The sequence below is a fragment of the Mixophyes fleayi genome, chromosome 11 (genome assembly GCF_038048845.1).
Source record: "Mixophyes fleayi isolate aMixFle1 chromosome 11, aMixFle1.hap1, whole genome shotgun sequence".
Taxonomy (NCBI): Eukaryota; Metazoa; Chordata; class Amphibia; order Anura; family Limnodynastidae; genus Mixophyes; species Mixophyes fleayi.
Genome location: NC_134412.1, coordinates 81,047,857 through 81,068,050, shown reverse-complemented (window position 1 = coordinate 81,068,050; position 20,194 = coordinate 81,047,857). Strand labels below are relative to the sequence as shown.

Genomic DNA, 20,194 nt, shown 5'->3' with positions numbered 1-20,194 from the left:
TAATATTTTTGTATTGAAGACTTTCATATAATACTAACATTTTTACTTAGATACTTTTGGGTGAACTTCACTAAGATAAAATTCAAAAGCTCCACACAAAATGAACTGGAGGTAGCAGCAAGGGGTCCGATTCATCAAGACACGTGTCCTGAAGGCATCCCGCGGTCAGTATTATATGCACGTTCTTAGGCTGTGCGCACTCCCAGATTCTTCTAGGCTCAGATCTCAAGATACGTGCGCTGTTGAATTCAGGTGTAGGCCTGCAGTCCTCTACTACACAAGATGCTGCAGGATACGTACAATACCTATGTGGATTATACATTTCCCAAAGAACATACAGGAAAATAAAATAAAGGCATTAATGATAAAACAGTTAAAAAAAAGTTGTTGTATTTTTATTTATTTTTTCCCATGAAATACATTTATTAGAATGTTGTTAATGTCTACTGAACATAAAATAAATTTTTATAGTCACTCGTGATTGCAAACACATGTTAGAGCATATGTTAATATGCTCTAACATGGGCGGTGTGGACTTTGGTGGATTCTCCGCACCAGAAGGACTATTTAATTCGGGACATTTGTGTACATGTTTATGCCTTGACAAAGACCCAGGTACCATAGGGTTGAAACGCGTTGGTTATTTCCCGGGAAACCAATGACCTGGGGGTAAATGGATCATAGTCCGGTTTTTGCATCCCGCGCGAGATCGGCGAGATGACAGCTAAAATTTAAAGCGGCGCTGCCTTGTAAAGGGAAACTATGATACATTTACCCCCAGGAGTATACTTTAACCTGATGTGGATCTGAGCTGCAGCATTACCATCTACCTATACTGTGATCCTCTACAGGCGTTTCATACATGAACATTCGGTACAGGGCACATATGTCATTCATTCTTTGAAGCATATTCATATGTTTTTACATTTTTATATTTTGTTTTTATTGTTATTAAATCATATGTATTGAGTTAATGCACGAGATTGGTCTTTGTTGCTGCTCTTTACAAATATACTTCGTGTTGGAGTTTGGAGGGAAACCTTGCTGTCTCGGAAGGAGAAGGGAGAACGGGATTTATCCTGATAAGCGGGTGTTGGAGTTTCTATATGTAAGCATATACCCAAAGGGGTAGAGAGAGTGAAGAATCACGGGTGTATAGCTGGAATTGGCTGTCTTAACATCATTCATTAAGGACCATTCCACACTATATAGTGATGGTGGACTTTGTGTTTTTGTGCATACGTATTACGTTATGTTTTTCTTTTGTTTGTGTCTTTTTTATGTATACACGCATTCTACATGATGATGTGATCAAGAGTTATACAGAAAGAATCCCTCTATGAATAAGGTATCTACCACTTGATTTCCTTATAGTCAAAAAAGGAAGCGCAAGTGTATGTACTATTTTTTATTTCAGTATACATGTTAGAGCATGCATACGAGACTGTCACCACTACTGATCAGGACCTAGACATAGGCAAACTGAGGGGGGTTTCCTAGTGTCTGAAAAAACCCCCTCCAAGCCCGGAGCACTGTATAATTGAGGTGGCTGGACCCTGCCCCCGCTTCACACTGCTCTGCTTGAACAGGGAGAGCTGCGTGTACCTAACAGTAGTGAATGCAGCATTGCTCATGTATATTATGGGGATAGGAAGAGTTGGAGAGCAGCCAAGCACTGTCTAATATTATAGCCACGCCCCCATGCATGTTGGTAACGCCCACTGGTGGCGTGGTGTGGAAACCCCCCTCTACAAATCCTGCGTTTGCCCCTGCTAGACTAGCCCCTTAGCTGGAGCAAGAGATACGGCAGAGAAACAACTGCCTTTGAGATGCTCAAAGTTGTATTCAGACGTGGCTGCGTGCACTTGAGTTTGGCACGCGCCTACTGTACATTGACTATGGCAAGATGCCCATTCCCGCCCAGTTCACTCCCCTAAATCGTTGGCTTTGCATTCAAAAACATAGCGGACACTTGTCTCTGTTTTGTTTTTTTGTATGGTGCTATCCAGTTTTATTGCTGCTAATAAAGATCAATTGTTTTATATAAATATTGAGTTCTATTTTCAATATGTGAATGACATCTATATGATATTGAATTGGGATCTATAATGATGTTTTCATCTTTAGAGTATTTTTAATTCATTTAAAGATACAGTCCACAATAGTATGTGGTTATGTTTGCTCTTTTACATGTTCTACTGGGGGAAAGAGGAATAGAATATCCTTACAACAAGAGAGAAGATTCCATCATCCCAAAGAACTTTCCTATTACTGGAACTTTGTGAATTTTGTAACTGACTTGTTCAAAAATAAAAAAAAATTCTGATTCCATTATCACTTGTGATTTGAAGTTGAAAAAAACTATTTTTTATTAATAATCGCCATTTACACCCTTTTTGTGTTTTGTGACCTGCAGAAATGTAAAGGGACATTTAGAAAGGTCTATGTGAGACTGTAACAGAGGATGTGTTGTTCCAAAGTTTGTTTTGCATGGTAATGCTGTGTGAATTAATCACTGTCATTATATTCCCGCAACAGATACCCTCAGTAAAGTTATTTGAAACCTATATTCCAATCTGGTCCCTATTCCATACTTGCCAACTCTCCCTGAATGTCAGGGAGATCCCCTGAAATAGGGGTGATCTCCCTCACTCCCTGAAGAGTCTGGCATTCTCCCTGATGCTGAGCCAGTACAAGACGTGGTTGGCTTCGCCATCTGTGGCATGATGACACAGTTCAGAAATTGTGTCCTATGTCCATGTATTGATGCCTATCGTGCTGGCCATTTTAATGGAGACCAAGATTTAATCAAAGACTGACAGGACAACATGACTTCAGTAATAGAGACAGAAAAGTAAAAGACACTTCAGTCTCTACAGATTTATTAGCTGCTTTTCTTTAATGCATAGTTGCCTACTCTCTCGGCATGTCCGGGAGATTGCTGCATTTCTGGGAGAGCAGGACAACCTCCCAGTTCTCGCCCCCGCAATAGATAAGTGGCAGGGAGCGGGGCTTAATGACACAAATATTGCAACATCTTAGCCCCGCCCTATGTTCTAATTGGCCAAAATTGTGACAATCGTTTAGGGGGCGGTGCCAAAATGATGCGATTTGTTGACACCCCCCCGCACGCCCACCTTCTCCGGGATCTCCCTGAAGCCAATGAGGAAAAGATGGCAAGTATGTCCTATTCACATCATCAAGCCAGATTGCACCACCTTACAGGTAAACTCTTGATGCCCATTGCTGTGGATAGTGAGCATACTCAGGAATAATTCTCATCTCATTGACTGCTGGTGGTGATCAGCAATTAACGTCCAAATTCCCTATATGGCTAATTGTTATCTAGTAATATGACTATTTAGTAATAAACAAATCGTTGTTTTCAGTTTATTTCAACAGCCATATTGTATTATCCTATGTAAGACAATACATACCAAAATGTGTCATGAACCATAATAAGAATAATTATATATTATCTTACCATTATACCAGACCAAAACAGCACACCGGTAGCGATCATAAAATCCCTGATATAGTAATTGAAACTCCAGGTAGCTGTTAAAGCAAAGCCAAATGCAATAACAGTTATTCCAACAAAGATTTGAGTTACCTGTAAAATAAAATAAAGTCAAGTTATCAAATCATATTATAAATGAAAGAGAACTGACACTGCAGCCAAACATTGTCCTACTTGTAAAACCGTATTTGTTTTTATAAGTAGGCTATTGTTGACTAAGTAAAAGCAACAAAAAGCAATAAGCCGGGAGAAGAGGAACAAGCCCGGTTAGTAACAGGAAGTCATATGAGCTTTATTAAAAGTAACACAGAAATATCACGCATGCTTTGGGCCATTGTGCTGCTGGAATGTAAAAGTCCTAAATCTCTTACAGATTATAGCAGGTGTTTCCCCAAGATTTGTCTATATCTTGCTCCTTCCTTTGTGCCCTCTATTTTGACAAGTTCTATTTTGAGAAGCCTTTTCCTAAAATTAATTTTACTTTTGGCTTCTGAACAGAGCAGACTTATGGTGGTGAGCTCTCCACTGGGACCAACATCTTTCATCTATTGTGCTCTGAATTCTTCTGGAGAAGCTCAGGTCCAGCTCGTATGCCCTATCGAGGCTGTGCCTAGATTGTTCTTTATTGGACATCACTGGTGGAACAAACGTTGTTGCTCGATCCACCTTTCCTCCCCTCTGATTACCTTCTCTCACCCCCGCTTCTAATACTTCTCTGTGCTGCTCTCCACCTTTGGAACGCCCTATGTCAATCAAAATTTTCACTTGTCTCCAAGGCTGCAATGGTGCTCTTTAATCTATTTTTTTTCATCAAAGCCAATCAACTCTCTTTCTAAATAATTAATCCCCCCTTAACATGACTCACCCCTCTGCATCACCCTTCTTTGTATATCTCCCCTTCTAGATTGCAAGCTTCCATGAGCAGTACCCTCTTCATGTCTTCCTCCATCTACTACCAATGTTTTCAATATATCTATGCACTTCCTCCCTATCCCCGTATCTCCTTGATTATTTGGTCTCCTAAACTCCATCAGGAGCTCTGATCCTTTTTGCAGCGTCAATGCACCTGGGACCTCTTTTCCATCTCCTGTTGTCTAACTGAAATCTATTCTTGGATGTGTAAGATTAAACTCATCAACTCAGGGTTCCTCCACCTCCCCTTCTCTCACCATCAACTGATAACACTGTTCTCTCCTCTGTCCCTTCAGTACAGTGCCTGTGTACAATCCATGGCTCCTCCCTCTCCTCTTCTTCAATTCCCACATTTAGACCCTCTCCCAATCCTGCTGCTTCCACCTTCACAACATCTCCAGGATCAGGCTGTTTCTCACCCTGTAAGCAACAAAAACTCTCATCCACTCTCTCATTATTGCCTGAATCGTTTACCTCAACCTGCCTTCCTCTTACATGCCTGCCCCCATTCTATCCTCATTGCCAGTACCCAGCTACACTGGATACCTATCCACTACAGAACTCAGATCAAACTCCTCACGCGCACTCAATCCTCTACCCCCTACATCTCCCCCTTTTGTACCTCCGCACTCCCTCCTGCTCTCTGCACTTTGCCAACGATGGCCGTCTTTCTTCCCCACTCCATCCACCATCTCTTGTGCTGCTCCCCCACCTTTGGAATTCCCTCCCTCAATCAAGCTTTCCAGGGGTAAAAGCGTGTACCCAAATCTTATTCCTTCATCAAAGCCAAACAGCTCTTTTTCTAAACTGTATCAGGAGCATTGATCCTGTTTGCAGCACCCATGTTCCTGGGCACAGGCTCATCTTCCGCTGATTTGCTCCCTGTTCCGTCATATCTCCTGCTTGTTTCTACAAGTTGCATTGAGTTTCGATGGTCTGCCTTCCACTTCTTTTTGGGTTGCTCGGTTACTTGTAGCTTTATTGTGTAATGTTATGTTTTGCAAGGTTCTATAATGTATTGTCTTGGAATGATCTACAATGCGCTTTATATAATGTATTGCTCTGCAATCTTCCTTGTGTATTGTGCTGTGGACCCTTTGTGGCACCTTCTACATTAAAGTCAATAATAATAATAATAATTATGCTCCTAAAGGGCATGCTTCACATTAGGAATAGACTTATTGGCATGGTGGAAAGAGTTAGGCTTGTCTCACACATAGCACCTAACATTGAGGCCAAAAATATTAATCTTTCTTCATAAGACCATAGAATCTCCCTCCATGTGGTAGGTGATATTTTGTGAGTTTCCAGAAACAATTGTTTTTCCACCACTCAATTAAGTGCAGATATGTCAGGTGCCTGGGTTACTGATGTTCTATGGACAGTTTCTACCTTCTCTGACAGTGGAGACTGTAACTCTTTTAGAATTGTGATGGACCACTTGGTAGCTCAACTTGAAAGTGCCTTTCTCGTGGATACTCAGTTTGGAGGACAACCTGTTCTAGGAATATTGACAGTAATGCAATATATTTTCCAAAATACCCGCAGCGCCGCGCCCCTCGGGACCCAGTGCCCCAGGCTGCAGCCTGGTCAGCCTAGTGGTTGATCAGGCCCTGTGATTGTACCAGGGTGTATCTTAACAAAAGGGGCAAATACTTGTTACCAATATTTGTCTATTTTTAATGTGCAATAAATTAAGACAACGAGGTGTTGTTTTTTTATTTGACATTACAAAGGATTTTGAGAGGATCAGTGACAATACTTAGTGAATAAATCCATTTCATGCCATGATGTATAAAATATAACAAAATATAAAAATAAAATGTGAAACATGACAAAATGGGTATACGCTGTTTATAGCCAACGCACTTGTCTACTGTCTGAGTAACTGCCGTCCCCCGAGGGACAGCTACACCAGCTGACTGTTCTACGCTGCCCCCCTCTGGTTGTTTGAAGATAACAAAGCAACCAGCCGACTGATTAGCAGGATCATGTAACATACATTTGTTACTTTTATGAGCCATTCTACTGCACTCGACTTACCCCAAGAGCTTCAGGTTCTCCTTGGTAAAATGCGACAAGTGGTTTGGGCAAAGGGGCTGCAGCATTAGAAGTTAGCCCTTCTTCAGATGTTGTTGATCGATGTCTTTGTGGCTGCAACTGAGAGATAATCACAACGCTTCCTACATCTGATGCGGCTGCAGACATGGTTCTTCAGCTGGAAGAAACAACAATTCAGAAACATTTTATATAATAAAGTGCATAATATCTATTTAATTTACTATCGTTTATGTAGCAAATACAATATTACGCTGAACAGCACACTCTTCCCACCCAACTGATCTTACAATCTAGTTAGTTGTATCTAGGACACCCTGAGACAATGTAACCTGTTTAAGGTCAAAAAATATCTGCCTGTCTCTGTTACTCGAACACAGCAGATATTAGGGCTATTGGGCAATTATTTCCAGAAACATGAAACTAATGTTTACTAGCAATCAATGCAAATACCACCGCTGCAGCCTGGATGTTGCTACATTCTTTCCCATGTGAATGTGGAGTAATTCCACACTCTAGAAACAGATTAACATACCCAGGAAGAGCTACAGATACATTATATTCAGTTATTGCACGCACATCATATTTGTTTATGGTGTGCGCCCAAGAATTGTGTTTGTAAATTGCGTAAACAAAAGATGCATTTTGCAAGGTATGCCGAGCCAGACCCATCGCAAGATGGCAGATAGGCCAGTATCTCCTCCGGCTTTACGCCAGGACAGAACACCAGTATATGCATTTGCTTTTTGCCAGGAGAGAACAGTTGAAGCTATCTTCTTATTTTAGCTGAATTCCTTTGCATATTCCCTCTTGGCTCGGTAGGTCACTCTGCTCTAACAGACGATACACTGCAGGATACGTCCAATGCATATGTGGAATATAAAGTCAAGCAAGCACAGAAAAAAACCCTCAATTAATGTCACCTGTTATAGTTATTAATGAGAAAACATAAAAATTAGAAAAATGTATCTCTCCATAAAATACATTTATTAGGATGTTATTAATGTCTAATGTGTACATAAAATGCATTTTTAGAGATGCACCTGATAGCAAACACATGTTGTAGCATGCATCCACAGCTGTCATCACTATCACTCGACACTTACACCTGACCTGTCACTGGTGCAAGTGATATGACAGAAAAACACCTACTTTTGAGACACGCAAAGCTTGAATCGGATGCTACTGCGTGCACTCAAACTGGGCACGCCCTTACTCTATATTGACTACATGCATACGCCAATTTCCCTCCCGAACCGCACCTCAAATTGTAGCCTGTAGTAGGGTCCTTTTCGCTTGAAGATGAATGGGATGTTACTGCATTCTCTGGAGCATAGTTTGTTCCTGGGCATGCGCAGAACGATTTTACGCAAATTTGTATCTATCTTATGGAGTAATATTTGAAATTCATCACACAGTTAGGTATTTTTAGGTTTGTATCTAACTTAGTTATAACTTCATTGTACCTAACTTAAATAATTGTCTCTCTCACTAACTGCCCCAAGTGTGAGATGGCCCCAAAGGTCTCTTTTTAACCACTACCACAAACTGCCCCCAGCTGTGATTTGTCTGTTGGAGAGGTGAGCGTGAGCCACACCAAAATCATCATCATCATCCATCACTCCACATATCACTTGTCACCTTCCCCTCCCTATAGGCCTTGACATGTACAAACCCTACCACAGAGCAGAATGATTCGACACCATTGTTTCAGAGCTCTAAAGGAGCTCTAAAGGTACCTATATTTAGAAATATAAAATAATCAGGTACCAAAGGCTTTTGCAGTCAGAGAAATAGAGGACTCCAGTTGTGGATGGACTCTCTCCACTGATGGTCAAACACAGGTTTATTGAATTTGTTGGGACTTGCAGTTCAGAAACATGGCCAATATCTGATACAAAGTTACTGATTGAAAACAGTGAAAATATAGGCCCAACCCCTTGCTGAAAAAAAGAAATGGCTCAGCAGGCTAATTGCCATGATCTTTATTTGCACGATAGAGGAGGTTCTAGTTTGAGTCCCTTGTCTGGTTTCCTTTTTAGTAAACTGAATGTTGCAGTAAGCTGACTGAAGACATTGAAAAAAGTGTAAGTTAGCTTAGTTGACTAGTAGTGAGGTGCCCATGGACCCTGCTTTGAATTCCAAGTGGCTTCCTCATTAGCACATTTCATGGTGCAACAGGCTTGATAAAGTCCATGACAAAAGTCTCTCCATATCTTCAACAAATGTTCTAGCTTGGTGGCCCAGTAGATAGGAGATCTGTTTACAGTTTGTATGGATCTCCTAGTTTGAATACCCAAGTAGGTAACATTTAAAGCTCTTTTGATTTTGCCCCAGACCCCTTGATGGTATTGATAAAAGTCTCAATGCTGCTAACATCATGTACTGGCTCAGTTGGCTAGTAGCAAGGTTACTGACTATGATCCTGGAGGTCTTGGTTTGAATACCCAGACAGGCTTGATGGTGTTTAGCCTGCTCTGGGCTGGTTATTGGGTTCTCTTCTGGTGATGATATGGTAACTTGTTTGTCTAGAATTTTTTAATATACTTGGCTGTTGTATATAAAAGTACAACAGCCACTTTATGAAAAGAGAACTTTTTTTTTTTTCCTTACATTGTTCACTTGCCATTAGACTACTCTTCTCTCTGTCTGTGTTGCACAGAATAAGAGAAATATAAGTGTCTCTGCTGCTAATACTTGCACCAGGCTGGTTTGTGACATTGAGAAAAGTACATGAGTTGGTCCAATAAGCCACCACCAGTGATGGTAGAATTCCAGGTTTGAATCTGCAGACAGGTATCATTTTAGTACTTAGGATATTGCCCATGCTTGGTGACATTTAGAAAAGTCTTACCTCCTAAAGATACTGTGCTGGTTCACTGGATTAGTAAACACGTGCTCTACTGGCAGAGATGTTGATGTCCTGGTTATGTTCCCCCCAGACAGCATTATATTAGTACCTTGGATGTTGCGCCAGGCTGGTTGATGACATTGGGCATAATCTCTCTACATCCTTAGCAAGCGTGGTGGCTCTGTACACTTATGTCCAGATTCTCTGTTTGCAGCTAATGGTGGAGGCTCTAGTTTGAACCCCAGGTCAGACTTATTTTAACTACTTTGCCTGATGCACCAGGATGAATTATGACACTGAGGTAAATTACTTACATCAACTTAAGCTGGCTCAGTGGACTAGTATCCTGGTTCTCTGCTTGTAGAGATGATTGAGGTCTTAGTTCAAATCCACAAACAGCTGTAGCTTTTGTACCTTGGATTTACACCTCACTTGTTGAAGACATTGAGAAAAGTCTCCACCCAGTTGCTTACACTGTTTGTTGGCTCAGAGGACTAATAGCCTAGTTCTCTGCTTGTTGAGCTGATTTAGGTCTTAGTTCAAATCCACAAACAGCTGTGGCTTTTTGTACTTGGATTTTACACCTGGCTTGTTGAAGACATTGAGAAACGTCTCGAGCACTACTTACACCATATGTTGGCTCAGTTGACTAGTAGCCAGGTACTCTTCTGTCTTTAGATGGCTGAGATCCTTGTTCAAATCCCCCTTTGTGCATTGGTTGGTGCACCTGACTGGTTCATGATGTTGAGAAGAATGTTCCTACTTACTTGAAGGATGGTCTGTCTTTATTAACATTGAGGGCATAAGTAAGTGCGCAAGCAGTAAAGTGCTCAACTGACAGCAGTGTTCCAATCAATGTTGAGAAGAGAAAAGTAGCAAGTTAAGAATGTGAAAGAAAAAAAAAAAGTTAGTATTTTTAGAGTTTGGCTGTTGTACCTGCTCTGATGAATCACGTTTTCCTTGACATCATGTGGACGGCCTGGTGTTTGTACGTTGTTTACCTATAGAACAGATGGCACCAGGATGCACTATGGGAAGAAGGCAAGCCGTTGTAGGCAGTGTGAGGCTCTGGGTAATGTTCTGCTGGGAAACCTTAGGTCATGACATTCATGTTGATGTTACTTTGACATGTACCACCTACCTAAACATTGTTGCAGACCAAGTACACCCCTTCATGGCAACGGTATTCCCTGATGGCAGTGGCCTCTTTCACCAGGATAATGTGCCCTACTACACTGCAAAAATTGTTCATTAATTGTTTGAGGAACATGACAAAGAGTTCAAGGTGTTGAATGTGTCTCTCGTTGTACCGGCTGGTCCCGTATAATTGGGACACCCTTGTTCTCCATATTCAACTCAGTGAACTATGCCTGAGGCAGCCATATATCTGCTGGGGATTAGAGAGCTACTAGCTGAGTAGCAGAAAGGAGTAAGATAACTCTGTCCAGGTTTGAATACACAGACAGTAGTAGAGGCTCTGGTTTGATTTTGGAGGTAAACGTTATTTTAGTATCTTGGATGTTACACTAGTCTCTGATGACTTTGAGAAGCTAGGTACATTGATGGCATTGAGAAACGTCTCTGCACTAACATAACAAACAGCAGCTTTGGTGGACTAGTAGCTTAGTGTGCTACTGATAGCAATGGGAGGGTTCCTGGTTTGAGTCCTAAGGCAGGTTTAATTTTTAGGGATTTTGAATGTTGAACCAGGCTGGTTGATAACATTGAGCATAAGCTACTCTCATACTTAGCAAACAAGCTGGCTCTGTAGACTTGTGTCCAGGTTCTCTATTCACAGCTAATAGTAGAGGCTCTGGTTTGAATCCTGAGACAGGCTTCTTTTTAACTACTTTGCCTGATGCACCAGGATGAATTATGACACTGAGCTAAGCCACTTATGTAAGCTTAAGCTGGCTCCGAGGACTAGTAGCCTGGTTCTCTGCTTGTAAGGGTGATCTAGGTCTTAGTTCAACTCCTCAAACAGCTGTAGCTTTTATATGTTGGATTTTACACCTGGTTTGTTGAAGATATTGTGAAAAATCTCCCCTCTTGCGTAAGCCCTTTGTTGGCTCAGATGACTGGTGCACAAGGTGCTCTCCTGTCATCAGGATTGCTGAGATCCTGGCTCAAATCCCCCCAGCACACCAGCCCATGCACCCAGCTGGCCCACAACCCCACAAGAAGCCATCCCAAAGGATGCTCCATCTTTATTCACATTGAAGGCAAAAGCCACTGTGCAAGCAGCAAAGTACACACAGCAGAGCTCCTCTCAACACAGAGACAAGACAGTAGTCCCGTGGGGGGACAAGACAGTAGTCCCGTGGGGGGACAAGACAGTAGTCCCGTGGGGGGACAAGACAGTAGTCCCGTGGGGGGACAAGACAGTAGTCCCGTGGGGGGACAAGACAGTAGTCCCGTGGGGGGACAAGACAGCAGTCCCGTGGGGGGACAAGACAGTAGTCCCGTGGGGGGACAAGACAGTAGTCCCGTGGGGGGACAAGACAGTAGTCCCGTGGGGGGACAAGACAGCAGTCCCGTTGGGGGACAACTGTCTAAAAAAATAATTTCTCTTTTCATAAAGTGGCTGTTGTACTTTTAGATACAACAGCCTAGTATATTAAAGAATTCTATACAAACAAGTTACCATATCATCACCAGGAGAAAACCCAATAACCAGCCCCAGACCAGGCTAATGACTTAGTAAAGACCATCACACCTGTCTGGGGATTCAAACCAGGACCTCCTGCATCATAGTCAGTAACCTTACCACTAGCCAATTGAGCCAGTACATGATATAAGCAGCAGTGAGACTTTTATCAATACCATCAAGGGGCCTGGGGCAAAATCAAAAGATCTTTAAATGTTACCTGGTTGGGGATTCAAACCAGGGAATCTATATAAACCATAAAGAGGTCCCCTATCTACTGCACCACCAAGCCACAACATGTGTTAGCAATATGGAGAGACTTCTCATTGAGTTCATCAAGATTGTTGCAATATGAAATGTACTAATGAGGAAGCCACTTGGAATTCAAAGCAGGGCCTCTACTATGACTGTCCACGGGCACCTCACTAGTAGTCAACTGAGCTAATTACACTTTTCTCAATGTCTTCAATCATACTGCTGCAATTTGATTTACTAAAATGAAACCAGATAGGGGATTCAAACCAGAGACTCTTCAGCACCCCATATAAATAACCAGGCAACTAGCCTGCTGAGCCATTTCTTCCTTTATGAATAGTGGTGACTTTTCTCACTGTCTTCAATCACTTTGTGTCAGGAATGGGCCATGTTTCTGAAGTGCAAGTCCCAGAAATCTTTTTAAAATTGCTTAAAGGAAGAAATGGCTCAGCAGGCTAGTTGCCTGGTTCTTTATATAGAATGCTGAGGAGTCTCTGGTTTGAATCCCCTGTCTGGTTTCACTGCTATGAATTCCAAAGTCTCTCCATATCACCCACAACTGTTGTAGCTTGGTAGTGCAGTAGATAGGTGATCAGATTATGATTTATATAGGTTCCCTTGTTTGAATCCCAAACCAGGTAACATTTATATCTCCTTTGATTTTGCTCCAGGCCCCATGATGACATTGATAAAGTCTAACTGCTGCTTACAACATGTACTGGCTTGGTTGGCTCAGTTGACTAATAGCCAGATTGCTGACTGTGTATTTTGAAGTTCCCAGTTCAAATCCCTGGCACAGGCTTGACTGTCTTTCCCCTTGTCATCCTGCTCATTGGGCTGATTGTTGGGTTCCCTTCTGAAAGTAATGATGTGTTAATTTGATTGTCTAGCATTGTTTAATAAACTTGGCTGTTGTGGTACAACAGCCAAACTCTAAAAATACTAACTTTTTTTTTCTTTTACATTCTTAACTTGCTACTTTACTCTTCTCAACATTGAATTAGAACTCTGCTGTCAGTTAAGTACACTTACTTATGCCCTCAACGTGAAAGACAGACCACCCTTCATATATATGTAGGAAGGCTCTTTTTAATGTCATGACCCAGGCAGATGTACCAATCAATGTACAAAGCAGGATTTGAACCAGGACCTCAGCCTTCTAATGACCAAAATGCACTAGGCTACTAGTCATCTGAGCCAACATATGGTCTAAACAATTGAGGAGATTTTTTTTTTTTTTTTTTTCTCAATGTCTTTAACAAACCAGTTGTAAAATTGAAGGTACAAAAGATATAGCTGTCTGGGGATTTTAACTAAGAACTCAATTATTTCTGCAAGCAGAGAGCCAGGCTACTAGTCCTCTGAGCCAACCTAAGCTTAAGTAAGTAGAGTTTTCTCATTGTCATGTCATGTAATTCATTCTGGTTCATCAGGCAACGTATGAAAAGAGAACTTTTTTTTTTTCTTACATTATTAACTTGCCACTAGACTACTCTCCTCACTGTATTGAAGGAACTCTGCTGTGAGTACTTTACTGCTTGCACAGTTACTTATGCCCTCAATGTTAATAAAGACAGAGCATCCTTCAGGTAAGTAGGACAACTCTTCTCAAAGCCATGAACCAGCCAGGTGCACCAATCAATATGCAAAGAGGATTTGAACCAGGATCTCAAGCATCTAATAACAAGAAAGTACCTGGTTACTAGTGATCTGAGCAAATACATGGCATAAGAAAGTGGGGAGACTTTTCTCAATGTCTTCAACAAGCCAGGTGTAAAATCCAAGGTACAAAAGCTACAGCTGTTTGTGGATTTGAACTAAGACCTCAATTATCTCTACAAGCAGAAAACCAGCCTACTAGTCCTCTGAGCCAACCTAAGCTTATATAAGTGGTTTGCCTCAGTGTCATAATTCATCTTGGTGCATCAAGCAAGTTAGATAAAAGAAGTCTGTCTTGGGGCTCAAACCAGAGTCTTCACCATTAGCTGTGGACATAGAAACCAGACACAAGTCTACAGAGCCAGCTTGTTTGCTATGTATGAGAGGGCATTATGCTCAATGGCATCAACCAGCCTGGAGCAACACCCAAGGTTATAACAGAATGCTGTCTGGGGGAAACATAAACCAGGACTTCAACATCTCTGCTAGTAGAACACATGGGTACTAGTCCAGTGACCAAACACAGTATCTTTAGGAGTTAAGACTTTTCTAAATGTCACCAAGCATGTGCAATATCCTAAATACTAAAATGATACCTGTTTGCAGATTCAAACCTGGTATTCTAAGATCACTGGCGGTGGCTTGCTGGGCCAGCTCATGTACTTTTCTCAATGTCACACACCAGCTTGGTGCAACATTTATGCTAGTAAGAGAGAACACAACTAAGGATTCAAGTAACAAGCTCCACCATCAAAGCCAGGTGAGTACTGGGCTACTAGACAACTAAGCTAACTTTTGCCATCAGTGTTTCTGAATATTTTTCTCAATGTTATCAACTAGCCTGGTGCAACATTCAAATGCCTAAAAATTAAACCTGCCTTTGGCCTCACAACATTCTTCTATTGTTGTCAGTAGAGCACCAGGTTACTAGCCCACCAACCCTGTTTGTTTGCTATGTTAGTGCAGAGACTTTAATCAATGCCATCAATGTGCCTAGCTTCTCAATGTCATCAGAGACCAGTGCAACACCCAAGATACTAAAAGGATGTTTACCTGCAAAATCAAAGCAGAGCCTCTACTACTGACTGTGTATTCAAACCTGGACAGAGTTATCTTACTCCTTTCTGCTACTCAGCTAGTAGCTCTCCAATCCCCAGCAGAGGTATGGCTGTCTCAGGCACAGTTCACTGAGTTGAAGATGGAGAACAGCGGTGCCCCAATTATACGGGACCAGCTGGTACAACGATAGAGAAATTCAACACCTTGAACTCTTTGTCATGTTCCTTAAGCAATTACTGAACAATTTTTGCAGTGTGGCAGGGTGTATTATCCTTCTGAAAGAGGCCATTGTTATCAGGGAATACCGTTGCCATGAAGAGGTGTGCTTGGTCTGCAACAATGTTTAGGTAGGTGGTATGTGTTAAAGTAATACCCACATGAATGCCAGTAACCAAGGTTTTCGAGCAGAAGATTGCAAAGAGAATCCCACACTGCCTCCGCCAGCTTGCCTTCTTCCCATAGTGTACCCTGGTGCCATCTCTTCCATAGGTAAACGACCTGCACGCAGCCGGTCATCCACATTATGTAAAAGAAAACATGATTCATCAAAGCAGGTCACCTGCTTCTATTGCTCCATGGTAGAGCTCTGGCGCTCACGTGCTAGTTTTAGGCACTTTTAGTGATGGACAATAGTCAGCATGGGCACTCAGACCAGTCCATACTCAGCAAGCTGCAATGCTCTGTGTGTTCTGACGCCTTTGTATCATAGCCAGCATTAACTTTTTCAGTACTAAGTTAAATAGTGTTTCTGCTTTGTTTGTATTTTTGTTTAAAACTGGAGGATGGAAGAAGGGGAAGGTTTGGGGAGAGTGGGTTCAGATACAGTATGAGACAACATTTCAAAAGCTATTCTGACAAAAATGATTTTAAGTATATAATGGCATGGCCTGAAATAGTTGTAGAACATCTAAGTAAAATGAGGTTATGTGTCATGAAGGATCCTGTCTTATATGATCATAAGGAGGACCCGGAAGCAGGTCAAAGACATATTTCCAAGACATATACTCATATATAAATAACTCTGATGAGTTACGGTTATGTCATCACCCACTTCCTAGTGAAGTGGAAAGAATAAAATCCAAAATGCCGCGATTCTCAGGGAATTGCGGCATTTGGCCCTGCCCCCCGCAGTACAATGACGCATTTGCGACATTGCATCGCTGGGGTGGGGCCAAAATGGCGTGATTTTCATAGCCCCACCACCGGAACACCCACCTCCCCCAGGCAGCTCCCGGATGCTGACTTCAGGAAGTCGGCAAGCATGATTTAGTCAAATAGATTTTTCTTTTAAATAAACACATCTGAAAGTCTGTGCTGCACAGAATAAGAGAAATGTAAGTGTGTCGGCTGCTAATAGGAAGAATAGACAATCCAATAATCATCATCATCATTTCTTTATTTATATAGCGCCACCTAGAGTAGGGTCAATTTGACAGCAGCCAATTAACGTACTTGTATGTTTTTGGAGTACATACATATATAGAGCACAAGGTACACTATATGGACAAAAGTATTTGAATGTTTGACCTTTACACCAACAGGGACTGTAATGACATTGTATTCAAATACATATACTTTAATATGGAACTGGCCCTCTTTTACAGCGATAACAGCTTCCACTCTTCTTGAAAGGCTTTCCACAAGATGTTGGAGTGTTTGTGTTGGAATTTGTGCCCATTCATTCAGTAGAGCATTTATGAGGTCAGGCACTGATGTTGGACGAGAAGGCCTGTCTCCCAATCTCCGTTCCAGTTCATCCCAAAGGTGTTCGATGAGGTCAAAGTCAGGGCTCTGTGCGGGCCAATCAAGTTCTTCCACACCGAACTCATCAAACCATGTCTTTGTAGTCCTTGCTTTGTGCACTGGGGCACATTCATGTTGGAATAGAAAAGGGCCTTCCCCAAACTGTTGCCACAAAGATAGAAGTATAGCACTGTCCAAAATGACTTTGTTTGCTGAGGTATTAAGATTGCCCTTCACTGGAGATAAGGGGCCTAGTCCAAACCCTGAAAAACAGCCCCATATCATTATCCCTCCTCCACCAAACTTCACAGTTGGCATAATGCAGTCAGTCAGGTAACGTTCTTCCGCCATACGCCAAATCCAGACTCGCCCATCTGACTGTCTTATAGGGAAGCGTGATGCGTCACTCCACAGAACACGTTTCCACTGCTCCACAGTCCAGTGTCAGTGTGCTTTACACCACTCCATCCAGCGCTTGGCATTGGTCTTGGTGATGTGAGGCTTGCATGCAGCTGCTCGGCCATGGAAACCCATTCCATTAAGCTCCCGTCACAGTTTTTGTACTTACATTAATGCCAGTGTAAGTTCTGAACTCTGCAACTATGGAATCAGCAGAGCGTGCGAGCCAAGGAACAGACAGAGTGACAACAGGATACAGAGTGCTGGTTTAAGGAGAGAAGCTCAATAAACTACTAGTGTGTTGTTCCCAGGAAGCTGCTTTTAAAGGCATGAACATGTGGATGAAGGATGAAAACGATGGAGCAGCTTATTAACTGAGCCTGTGTTCCACTGCAGAGAGTCCAGTGGGGATGTCGGCACATACGAAACTTGTAAACCAACCTCAGGGTAAGTCAAGGACTGAATAAGCACGAGACTTGACAGCTTCTCTCCTCTTAATTTGGGGCTCGGGGTGATGAGCGGTGCGGGTTGGTGATGTGGACCACTGGTGGCTTCCCTGGTTGCCAGTGGGTGGTCCCGTCATTGGAGAGCAACAGGCAACCAATCGTGAAGTTGTCTGTTGCTGAGTGGGAAGGGGGCTGCGTCGACAGAGGCTGTGTGTTCGTTCTCACACATTAACTGCACAGACATATTTTTTTCTCTGTATTAGGTGGAAGTCTCATGGCTGCCCTCTGTATTTTGTTACAGTGACAATGTTGCTCTCTGTATTGTGTGGTGGTCACAAGGTCGCCCTCTGTATTGTGTGGTGGTCACAAGGGTGCTCTGTATTGTGTGGCGGTCACAAGAGTGCTGTTTGGTCTTCTGCTGCTGTAGCGCATCCACTTCAACATTGGATGTGCTGTGCATTCAGAGATGTTCTTCAGCATACCACCCATGGTTAATTGAGTTACTGTCGCCTCCCTGTCAGCTTGAACTATGCTGGCCATTTGTCTCTCATTAACAAAGCGGCACTGGTTTTGAGCACAAGAGATCAGCAGTTTCTGAGGTACTGAACAACCCATATGGCACCAACAATCATTCCACAGTAAAAGTCACTTAGATCACATTTACATTCTGGACTACAATTGTAATTTTTGACCATGTCTGCCAGGGGAGGGCTGGCAAATTTTAGCTTGGGGGCACGGCAGGTCTCAGTAGCCTATTAGTCACCTTTTAATGGAAAAAAAATGCAGGTGACCCAGCCGAAGGCAGCCCACTATGGGCGTTGCCCGGGGGAGCAGATGCCCCCCAGCCCCTGATGTCTGCATGCTTTTATGCATTGAGTTTCTGCCACATGATTGGCTGATTAGATATTTGCATTAACTAGCAGGTGTTCAGGTATACCTAATAAAGTGGACAGTGAATGTTTATATATTAGGATCAATATAGATACATACAATAGACAACATATTTATATATATATTCAAATGAATATTCAAGTTTTATTTTTTTATTTATTTCTCTTAAGTTTTCAGTACCCTGTATTTTGTTCAATGTTAAAAATTAGCATTTTTCATGAAGGTTTCTGTTAAAGCACTGTATAAATAAAATAATCAACCATTGTTTGTATTTTTGTCTTTAATGGTCAATAAAATAACATACCTTTACCTCCCAACTGTCCCAATTCCATCAGGATAGTCCTGATTTTAGAGAACTATCCTGATTAGTCAGGAACTTGTCCCTACATGAAGGACAGCTGGGACGTATTTCCCCTCTTCACTTTACATACATGCTGTGTGATCCAGTTAGTGGTGCACTCTTTATATAAGGGAAGATGGGAGGGAGATGTTGGTGGTTGGAGGGAAGTGCAAGATATGCCCTCCATGGTGCTGGCCACGCCCACACATCACTGGCCACACCTCCAATAGGATGGCACTTTATAATTCTCAGCCCCAGGACCATGTGGCCATTAATCTGGCCCTGCTTGTTATTATTCAATTATTTCCATTTATAAAGATATTGAAAATCACAGATGGGTTAAGAGACCATATGCAATAAAAGCAAAAGTTCACGGACACATGGAATACTAAGGGTACTTTAGAGATCTTCCTACTTTACAACAGACTTTCTCAACTTCGTTATCGGGTACAGAAGGAAGTCCACAAAATGTGACTGGCTAGGCAAGAGTGCTTTGAGGACGGCAATGAAAAGCTCTAAAAGGGATATGTTTATGCAATAATTCATCAAATGTAACACGGAACATAACTACTCACCAATTATACAAATATACTATACAGTATATAAAAGTAATTTATACACTTAAACACAATACACAATAATAAACTAATATTAAAAAATAACAATTATTGTACAAACTCTGAAATTAAAGGAAAGTCTGTTAACATAACAATTAACATTCAAATTAACAATAGATACCTTTTCTACAGTCTGTGTGCTACTATTTTACTATGAACCTCCAATGTAACATATATAAATTGCTTTTATGGTAGAATGATGTTCAATGAGGAATATTTATTTAAACCAGTTCTCAGTTACTTCCTGTGCTGCCTTTCACTTATCACAAAGAGTATTTTTTATATACCACAGTTATATAGTTGCTAAGTAACCATTGTTCCATGCACTCTGATAGTACCTTGTTTTGTAATGAAATTCTGCTGAATATCTGTTCTGTAACTTCCCGTCCCTGAGTGGAAATCACAAGCTGTTTACAAAGACAGAATATACTCTGACGTTTCTTACAGGGAGGAGTCGCTGTTCCATCACTTCCACTGGGCCGGGAGCCAGTTTAACACAGAAGCGAAAAAAATCCACTTAAAGAGAAAATGTCATTTTTTTATAGATGGAAGCACATGGGCAGACTGGCAATACAATGGCTGCGCAACACAACAGCAGTGAGCGAGTGATCTGAAGTATGTTTATAAAGGGAGAATGAGAAGGGGTTAACACCATACGTGCCCACTTTTGAAAATTAACTTCAGGGAGATTATGCAAAGAAAACCTTGGCACCGCCCACAGCGCCGCTGGTTGGATTGTGTCCTGCTCTGTCCAAGGAGTGTGCTATGCTTCACTCATGGGTGCCCAGTGTGAACCT

The 20,194-nt window shown here is 41.9% G+C and overlaps 1 protein-coding gene across 3 annotated transcripts in view; it reads right to left on the bottom strand.

Moving 5' to 3' along the window:
- Nucleotides 1-20,194, bottom strand: part of LOC142106897 (membrane-spanning 4-domains subfamily A member 4A-like) — a 92,894-nt gene that overhangs the window by 6,611 nt on the left and 66,089 nt on the right. For 2 of the 3 annotated variants that reach the window (XM_075189949.1, XM_075189948.1), the window contains exons 2-3: nucleotides 6,476-6,650; nucleotides 3,485-3,613 (exon numbers count right to left, since the gene is read on the bottom strand). In XM_075189949.1, the coding sequence (XP_075046050.1) occupies nucleotides 3,485-3,613; nucleotides 6,476-6,640 (294 nt within the window). In that variant the 5' untranslated portion in view covers nucleotides 6,641-6,650. Of the gene's footprint in view, nucleotides 1-3,484; nucleotides 3,614-6,475; nucleotides 6,651-19,735; nucleotides 19,869-20,194 lie in introns of those variants that run through there. The other variant, XM_075189947.1, reaches the window with a different exon arrangement.